Source organism: Drosophila nasuta, chromosome X, assembly GCF_023558535.2.
Source record: "Drosophila nasuta strain 15112-1781.00 chromosome X, ASM2355853v1, whole genome shotgun sequence".
NCBI classification, from domain to species: domain Eukaryota; kingdom Metazoa; phylum Arthropoda; class Insecta; order Diptera; family Drosophilidae; genus Drosophila; species Drosophila nasuta.
The window spans coordinates 30,322,554-30,332,855 of NC_083459.1; the positions used below are offsets into that span (position 1 = coordinate 30,322,554).

A 10,302-nucleotide genomic window follows, 5' to 3' on the forward strand; every position below is an offset into this window, starting at 1 on the left:
ACGAGAGTGGAGGTGGTGAATTAGAAGATTCGACTGGCAAATACCCTATAAATCAATTCGAAATCCATATTTAAAAGTTTGCTTTAAAGAGTATGCGAGTCTTTCCATTATTTACATTTTGTTTTAGACTTTCGAAATGAAATCAATGCAAAAAGTGGAAGGGGCAACAAAAAAAAAAAAAATGAAAACTGTGATCAGGTTTATTGTGGGATTGTTGGTTTTGCGGCCTGTTGTTGGCTTGTTCGATTGTGGAATTGTTGGATTGTTGGATTGAAATCAGGCAAGTAAAGTAAATTTGTCACATAGGCGAAATACATACAAAAACTTCTGAATATCGTGCACGTTTCTTTTATCGTTTTGCATATCAAGTGCCACATTTTCTTCTTTATTTTATTCCTGGAGCTCTGACAAAGCAGAAACAACAAAATGCCAAACGAAATGAAAAGACAGCAAAGAACAACAACAGCAACGTTAACCAAAAAAAAAGAAACACACAATAAATAATTGTATGGCACGAGCATTGTTTTCTTTTCTTATTGTTTCGATTCGTCTTTAGAGTTCGTTCTCTCTCTCTCTCTCTCTCACTCGCGCAATGGTGAATGACCGTTAACATTTGCGACTTGGTCTCTAGACGAAGAAGAAGAAGCAGCAGAACAAGCTTACCTGGTATGACAGGTTCTTCTGGCCCCTATTGAGTTGTCTTTAACGATTCACGGCTAGCCCCCCAAATAAAGAGTCGCGCGGGTATTCAAAGATGGTCAAGAACAGCGGGGAGCGAAGAATTGTAACAAGCGTCACAGCTGTTATAAAGTGAGCGACTTGCAGATGCCCTGTAAATAGAGAAAAATAATGTTAATGAGAGTAGGAATGATAATGATTCGTTTTTTGTGATTTATGCTTGATGTTAATACTGCTGTCAATGCTACTGCTAATGCTAATGCTAATACTAATGCTAATGCTAATGCTAATGCTAATGCCAATGCCAATGCCAATGCCAATGCCAATGCCAATGCCAATGCCAATGCCAATGCCAATGCCAATGCCAATGCCAATGCCAATGCCAATGCCAATGCCAATGCCAATGCCAATGCCAATGCCAATGCTAATGCTAATGCTAATGCTAATGCTAATGCTAATGCTAATGCTAATGCTAATGCTAATGCTAATGCTAATGCTAATGCTAATGCTAATGCTAATGCTAATGCTAATGCTAATGCTAATGCTAATGCTAATGCTAATGCTAATGCTAATGCTAATGCTAATGCTAATGCTAATGCTAATGCTAATGCTAATGCTAATGCTAATGCTAATGCTAATGCTAATGCTAATGCTAATGCTAATGCTAATGCTAATGCTAATGCTAATGCTAATGCTAATGCTAATGCTAATGCTAATGCCAATGCTAATGCTAATGCTAATGCTAATGCTAATGCTAACGGTAGTGCTAAGGGTAATGCTAACGGTAATGCTAATGCTAATGCTAATGCTAACGGTAGTGCTAAGGGTAATGCTAACGGTAATGCTAATGCTAATGCTAACGGTAATCCTAACGATAGTGGTATCGATAATGCTAATGCTAATGCTAACACTAACGGTAATGCTAACAATAATGCTAATGATAATGCTAATGCTAATGCTAATGCTAATGCTAATCCTAATGCTTATGCTTATGCTAATGCTAATGCTAATGCTAATGCTAATGCTAATGCTAATGCTAATGCTAATGCTAATGCTAATGCTAATGCTAATGCTAATGCTAATGCTAATGTTAATGCTAATGCTAATGCTAATGCTAAAGCTAATGCTAATGTTAATACTAATGGTAATACTAACACTATCGGTAATGCTAACAATAATGCTAATGCTAATGCTAGCGGTAATGCTAACAATAATGCAAATGCTAATGCTAGCGGTAAAGCTAATGCTAATGCTAATAATAGTAATGATCATAATAATATTAATAATAATAATAATAATAACAAAAGTAATAATAATAAAAACAGTAATAGTAATAATAATAAAAAATAGTAATCGTAATAACGAAAATGATCATTATAATCACAATAATAATAATAATTATAATAAGGAACACATTCTTTACCCCATCACAACATCCTTGGGACATTCCAACAAACTGCAAATTGCTTCAATTATCAAAATTTATGCGACAATTAACACTTTGAACTGCGCCAAGCAAGCGGAACGAGCTTCGAGATGGGGTTGCGACTGGGAATCGTTTGGGGTCTGAGAATACGACTGGCAATAGGGGGAGCTTAGAGTGGACCTGGTGGAAATTTGTGTCTATGTTTGACTCGGTTTGGTCTGGTCATTCGTTGCCAATAAATTTATGCAATTGGAACACTTGTTGCATGCGCCTCGTGAGAGTCTGCCAATTTTCTTAGCATGCAAATTTATTTCAATTGCATTTAATTTGTGTGGATTAGCAAATGTTTACTCGCTTCTCGCCCCTCTAAAAAATAAGAAGAGCGAATTGGGGGTGCGGCTGTGGCAATCGGAAAGAAGCAGGAACTACATTTTCGGATCAATTTGCATGTCGAGCGCATTTTATTGCGATTTATATGCAATTTCAATGAATGAACGACCCCAATTTGGAGCCACGTGATGGCTTGTGGCATGCACCACAAAAAAAAGGTGACAGCCTAGCCACGTATTTGAATTGTGGTGAAATTTTAGGAAATAAAATATTCAAAGTTATTTAAATTAAAATTTAAAATTTGTATACTTCATGTAAGGTAATTTTTGGAATTTAAGAACACTGAATTCAATATATTTTTGATTTTTTAATTTATTTATTGTGGGGGCTTAAAATACTTGTAATATGAAATCTTTATAAAAAGTTTTGTCAATATTGCAAATATCCGATTTCGTAACGGATACTTTTTGATAAATCTAAATGTTTTGGGGATGAACTAGGCAATTCTACAAACAATTCAAGATTAACAGAGTTATAATTAGAAGTTTCTAGCTCGAAAAAGCAAAACAGTCTTATTCTGAATGATTCTAATTTCTTCCATTTTTTTGGATTTATCTTATCTTAAACCTTAAATCCTTCAAAAACACCTGAATGCTAATTTTCTTTATCATTTAATTGCACATTATTTTCTTGGATTATACGTAGAATTTTCTAGTTCGTCCCCAAATTTTATTCCTTTACTTTTGACTCACTCCAATAACCAAAATGTTATTCCGAATGATTTTGATTTTTAGATTTATCTTATCTTAAACCTTAAGTCCTTAAAAAACACGCGATTGCACCCGATTTTCTATACCATTTATTTGCACATTATTATATTGAGTTCAAGGAAGAGTTTTCTAGTTCGTCCCCAATTTTTTTCTTTTACTTTTGACTCACTTCAATAATCGAAATATTATTCTGAATGATTCTCCTTATAGATTTAGCTTTTTATATTTATTACATCTTAAACCTTAAATCCTTAAACAACACTCGAATGCTAATATGCTTTATCTTTTACATTGACAAACCTTAACAAGGTTTATTTGGTTTGTGCTTTAAATATCGTTCTTAAAAATCTGAAAATCCAATTTATTTCATATGGAATATATTAGCTGTCAGCGTCATGCGTTTTGCTCTTTGTCTAAGCAGAGAGTCTGGGAATTTGTTGTTGTGGCTTTGTTTCCGCAATTGCGTCTTTGTCTTTGTTGTGTCTTTGTTCCGGGTTGGAACAAGGAAGCACTTCCGTCAGGACCAGGACGAATGATGAAATCGCAACGCTGCGTAGGTCAGTTTTGGCTTGCTTCGTCACAAAACTCACTCAACCAAAATTGCGAGTACAGTACGCAGACAAAGGAAATTCCGCTCAGAGACAGAGAGAGAGAGAGAGCGAACAAAAGTGCGACTCTCTTTTAGGATCGAGCGGTGTGAGGGTTGCAACCCCTGTTGAATGATGATGACGTCGCAGCAGCCCTGTCCAAAAACGATGTACGGCGCAAATCCGGAATCGAAACACGCAAAAACCAGGAATTGAAATTGAAATTCGAACAACGAACTTCGAACTGAGAACTCCGAATTCGAGAGACGTCACAGAAAATAAATTGCGAGCGATTTCCGGGAAACGTAGAAATGCATTTCGAGTATTTTTGTTTTTGTTTTGGGTGAAATCAAAGCGAGGCCAAGGGTTGCGTTCAACATCGGGGGTTGTTTACGTCGATGCGTCTCGTCTGGCCATGTGTGCGTGTGTGTGTGTGTGTGTGTTTGTGCAGCATGTGGCACGTTCTAATGGCGTTTTTATTGCCCGGAAATTTTACGATATCTGTTTTTGTTTTTCCCTTCTGCATGTTGTGCTATGCGACTTCTCCAGAGTTTTCCATTGCCTTCCGTCTGTTCTCTGTTCTTCGTCTGCTATTTCTGTTTACTCTGTCTGCATTTCTATTTTTACACCTTTTACATCTCACTCTCTCTCTTTCTCTCTCTATCTTCCTCTTCTCTACTCCTTCTGTCTCTGTCTGCTTTGTTTTGCTTTTCAGTTCGCATTGCATTTGCCGCTGTTGCTGCCCACTTGGCAATGACCTTGAGCACATGCTGCTGCTGCTGTTGTTTGCTGTTGCTTCCTCTTCTACATCTTCCCTCCTCCCTCTGGCCCCTTCTCTCCCAACTCTTTCGCCCCCTCAGCACTCCACCTTGTCATCTATTTTGGCTCAGCTCATCGCTCATCGCTTTTTGTCTGGCGTATCAGCTAAATGTTATTGACCTCTCGCCTTAGACAAATCTAGAAGAATTTTAGCTAGTTCAAGAGCATGATAGACTAACAGATACCCTGTCAACAAAAAATATAACTTAGAAAGGATCTAAAATGAAAGTAAAGTACCCTATAAAAACACATATCACAACGACCTCTCGCCCTTGACAAATCTAGAAGAATTTAAGCTAGTCTAGCAGCATGATAGACTTACGGATACCCTGTCCACAAAAAAACCTTAACTAGGAATTTTATTAAAAGTAAAGTACCCTATAAAAACACATACAACAAAGAAGCCCGTTTCCAAAATAAAAGTTCCTTTTGCTATGGCAAACTTTTAAATATGATAAACTACATGACACCCTACAAAATACATAATCATGTTAAGAAGCTGTCGGCAACCTTGTAAACAAAATTCATAATCTTTGCTTTCAAAAGTAATGTCAAAGTACTTTTAACAACATTTAAATGATCAACTTCAAAATACCCTGTAGACAAACATGATAAAGAAGTACCATAAATATTCCCTTCTTTTATAAACATTTAAATGATCAACTTCAAAATAAGAGCAACCAATATTCTCCTTTATTACAAACCAATCCTCAATATAGAATGGAATACTAATAATAATAATTAGAAACCAATTATATTACTTTGAAACTTTTGCTGTAGTATCTATATAGATTATCATTGCCAGTTTTATAGAGTAAGCTCTGATTAGCATGCTCTCGTAATGGGAACAGTTGTAAATCTGGGACTATCAGCTCGTTAGTCGCAGTTACTACAAATTATAGCTCGGCATTTGAAACGGAATCGTCAACACGCTCTGCCAATGACGTAAATTCTAATGATTATAGACTATAAACCCAATCAAAAAACGCAAACTAAGCACGACTCTACAGAGTCAAGAGTTATGTTCAAGGTGTAATGTATTAAAAAAAACAAATAAATAATATGTAATATTTTAAAATGGAACACAGACTTTTTAGAAATACATTTTAACAAAAAATTTGCATTACTGAAAATAAAAATAAATTTTCCATGTAGATAAATAAATCAAGACAATCTATATTATTATCAAGACAATCTATATTAAAGTCTTCGGTATATTTGAACAGATTTTTCACTCTACGCAGAGTTTTGTCTATATTTGATATTGAAATAAAATTATTTGAATTTTGATCCTAAGTACTCACAAACTTCTTAGAAATACATCTATACTAATATTCGTATTACTGAAACAAATAAAAAATACTAAAACCACTCTTAGTTATACTAAAGTCTTCGGTATTTAAGAACAGATTTTTCACTTTACACAGAGTTTGAACTTGTATCCTAAGTCAGTCTTTGAAGAAATACAAATTACTTAAAATTAGTATTACTAAAAATAAAAAATATTAATTTCCCCAAATAGATAAATACTAAAATCACTACAATCTAAACTTCGGTATATTTGATCCGATTTTCAGTGTATTTAATGGTTTTGTCAACTTTGCTCTCGATCAATAAAAGTTGCAGTCTGTGGCATATTAAGAGGGCATTGCTCAGTGGCAAAGAACACGATGTTTTTATGCTGATGAGACAATGTCATAAAAGTCAATTGAGACCAAGAAGAGGAGGATCCATCAGTACGACAGTGTGTGTGTGTGTGTGTGAATACACTCAGATTAGTCAAGAGCTGGGTGATAAGAGACTGTGTCGATTAGAACCACAAATTTCCACTATATATAGTACATCAATGATCACCACAGAGGCGTCTCAGTGTGTGCTATGTTTTCTTATGTGTTTTTTCATCTCTTCGTTTTTTTTTGGGTGGCAATGTCCGCCCAGGCGGTAAAGTCTCAAATTAGCGCCGCATGACAATGATATAGCGACTCAAGGCGTTTTCAATTTAGACAATTACGCAACGCAAGCTTGACAAAAAAACAACTGTAAATGGAATTGGTACGGCGCATTAGACGTGGAATTGGGACAACGTAGGCGGCGATTCTAACCTCAAAAGCCGCAACTCAGACTAAAGATCCAATTCCCCCGACTTGTGCTCAATTCGATACACTTTGATTGTAGACACTCGGCAAAAGTATCGATTACGAGTTTTGTCAAAAGATGCATCGCTACCAGTATTTATATAATAGCTGTAAGTTAAGGTGATGCAATGTGGCTTAACTTAACGAGACTTTCAATTCCAAAGTTTCGTTAAGATATATTTATTTAAATTTTCGTTAAAAATATACATGGGATAGTTGTCAGATGTGCTTAAAACTTAACGAAACTTTTTTAGTTGAATGTTTCGTTGAATTGCTTATACAAAAATGGATTTCTCTTTATTCATTTCTATGGTAACTATTTCACATAACTACTCAAGGTGCTTTAAACTTAACGAAGCACTCACACGGGAATTACGAAGGGATTACGAGTTTTGTCAAAAGATGCATCGCTACCAGTATTTATATAATAGCTGTAAGTTAAGGTGATGCATTGTGGCTTAACTTAACGATACTTTCAGTTCCAAAGTTTCGTTAAGATATATTTATTTAAATTTTCGTTAAAAATATGCATGTCAGATGTGCTTAAAACTTAACGAAACTTTTTTAGAAAATGTTTCGTTGAGTTGCTTATACAAAAATGGATTTCCACTGTATTGATTTCTATGGTAACTATTTCACATAACTACTCAAGGTGCTTTAAACTTAACGAAGCACTTACAAGGGAATTTTCGTCAAGTGAGATTAGGAGTAAAGTATATTCTCATAATGATCAAGCGATCTAATCGATAAGAATTGATATGCTTAAAACTTAACGAAACTATTTAAGGAAATGTTTCGTTGAGTTGCTCATACAAAAATGGATTTCGCCTGTATTGATTTCTATGGTAACTATTTCACATAACTACTCAAGGTGCTTTAAACTTAACGAAGCACTCACAAGGGAATTTTCGTCAAGAGTAAAGTATATTCTCATAATGATCAAGCGATCTAATCTATAAGAATTGATATGCTAACTTTTAATTTTAATCGAAGCAACTGTACTAAACTTCAGCTGTAAGCTTAGTTCGCTGGGCTAGTGATGATACCCAAGATACGTAGAGTATAGAACGAAATAAATAACAGGTTGCCACAAGTGGCGACACATCGCGACCTTAATCGTTGTCGGCAAAGCCGCAGCCGCAGCCGCAAAACGATCAGCGCGAATTGAGCTGGATTAAATGGTTTTTCGCTTAATGAAATGTCAATATCAATTTTTCGTTTTTTTTACTATTTGTATTTATATCATTTGCAAAACCATTTGATCGAGGGTCATTTGCCGATTGCAAAGTGAATTCAAGGCGATAGAGATGATCGATAAAACTGCATACAATGACAACTTTCAAAACACACACACTCACACACAGAGACGCTGAATGTGTGTCAGAAGAGGCAAGTTATCAATCTGTCGATTAACAAATAATCTTTTTGCCGCAAACCTATCGAATATCCACCACACCTTTCCCCCGTCCCCCTCTGAGTACGTAACACGCGCTCTGTCAAGCCAAGCGCTGTTTCATTCCCAAGCCATTCCAGTTCACTCGATTCCAATTCCATTAAGTTTACTTTTCGTTTTCTTGTGTGTGTGAGAAACTTTACTTTTGTTCAACTTAAACATCTAACAGCTTAGCTTAGGAGCTCTCAAAAAAAAAAAAGAATACAATTAGTTGTTGTATAAAATAAAACGTGTGTGCGTGTGTGTGTATTTTGTTTACAAAAAGCTATGTTTGTTAGCTGGCCGCTCTCTCAATCTCTGGCTCTCTCGCTCAGCAGTAGCGTTGCCAGATCGCTGCGATTAGTGTAAACGCCACACCCCAGAGTCCAGCAGCTGTTGTTGTTGTTGTTGTGGTGGTTGCCGCATTGCAGCCATCGGTGTCACAAGTGTAGATGCAGCTGCGATAATCCATGCGATCGCCCTTGTTGCGCACATAATCACAATAGTTGCCCAAATCTTTGGAGCTGCAGAAACGTTTCGCCCCAATGCCGCCCTCAAAGCGTCCCACATGCTTCACACAAAACGTTGCGCCATGCACATTGGAACAATTCTGCGGCTGGATGTCGGGCTGATCGAAGCGATCAAAATATTCGCCGCACTGGAAAGGATTCTTCGTGTCGCTGGCATCGCACACATAGCAATCAATTGCAGTTGCCAAGCTTATGCAGCAGCACAGCAGCAGCGCAGCCAGCAGCAGTGACGTCGACAGAGACATTTCGTTCTTGTTGTTGTGTTGTTACGTTGACTTTCTTTTGTGGATTTGACGTTGTAACGTTGATTGCACAATGGTTGCGTTGCTTTTGCCTGGTGGTGGATTTGGCAATGGTTCGTTTAGGTGGGTTGGCGGGGTGATGACGCACTGCTCACACTCGCACTCTCGCACACACACACACACACTCTCACAAGAGACGTCGAGAGATTCGTTTCGTCGTTTGTCAGCGTCGTCAGCAAATGCCAAGCTGTTACTGAAGCGTTGTTTCAACTTCGTTTCCAATCGTTTCCAAACCCAAAGCGAGAGAGCGCGCTTGACTACCTGTGTGTACGTTTGTGTCTGACTCTGTGTGTGTGTGTGTGTGTGTGAAACTCTAGCACGCTCTCTGACGCTAGCTTGTTTGCTCTCTCGCTCTCTTTGTTGGTCGCTCTCTTGCTAGCCCTAGAACTAGTCTGTCTGACAGTCAGCTGTGTGTTTAGCCCAGGTACGCATCCTGTTATTGTCTGTGTCCCAGAGTTATCGTTAATCGTTCATCGTTTATCGCTTGTACTAAAAACAATCAAAACTTGTTGTTGCGTAGCAACAGGTCTACAGCGTTTTTAGCTCAAACATGTCTGCTGTTGCCCTCCCCTCCTCTCCCCTCCCCACTTCCCGCTAGGCTCCTACTTGCAGACTGTGTCCGCCATGCTGGTTCGAATTCTTATTGGAATTTCATCATTGGGCGCCCAAGAGCAAACGAGGGCATTCAACTTGGAGTTGATTTTTTAGTGTGTGTGTGTGTGTGTGTGTGTATTTCTGTGGACAGAACAATACAAACAAAGCGAAAGCAGCTTTTTATACCCGCAGCAAGAACAAGTAAAGGGTAGCCACTAAAAATCTATCTATCCATCCGTCTTTCTGTCTGTCCGCTAGTTTAAACACCTCGATCTCGGCAACTAGTTGAGCTACAGACACCAAAATTGGTGACTAGACTCCTGTAGTTCCTATGTCATTTTAGTTAATTTTAGCATCCACACAAATCATGCATTAAATAATAAATTTGTTTATTAGACGAGATTTACAAAATAAAAATACTCAACTATTTTTTCATATATATTTCTTAATATATATGTAGTTGGCAAAAAATTAGATAAAAAAATCTTTATTTAAATTTTTTTTTTCGATTTTAAAAAGAGCAATCTTGAAATATAATTTTTAGGTTGGAACAATATTAAATCAAGATTTTTTGTCTAAATTTGCTTTTTAAAATAAAAAAATCTTATTTTAAGATTTAAGTCTTGATTGACAAATTTTTGCTAAACGGTTTAATAGAAAAACGCATAAAAACCTTTTTTTTGAAAATCAGGGCAATGT

At 36.8% G+C, this 10,302-nt stretch overlaps 1 protein-coding gene across 1 annotated transcript; it reads right to left on the minus strand.

The window, feature by feature from the left end:
- Window positions 1-8,409: 8,409 nt before the first annotated feature.
- LOC132795463 (uncharacterized) lies at window positions 8,410-9,205 on the minus strand. The gene has a single exon (XM_060806174.1). It carries the CDS (start codon window positions 8,950-8,952, stop codon window positions 8,509-8,511), a length of 444 nt encoding a protein of 147 aa, XP_060662157.1. The 5' UTR covers window positions 8,953-9,205; the 3' UTR covers window positions 8,410-8,508.
- Between the last annotated feature and the right edge of the window lie 1,097 nt (window positions 9,206-10,302).

Coding starts and splice junctions, on each gene's coding strand:
- LOC132795463 (XM_060806174.1), bottom strand. CDS start 8,952: ATGTCTCTGTCGACGTCACTGCTGCTGGCTGCGCTGCTGCTGTGCTGC.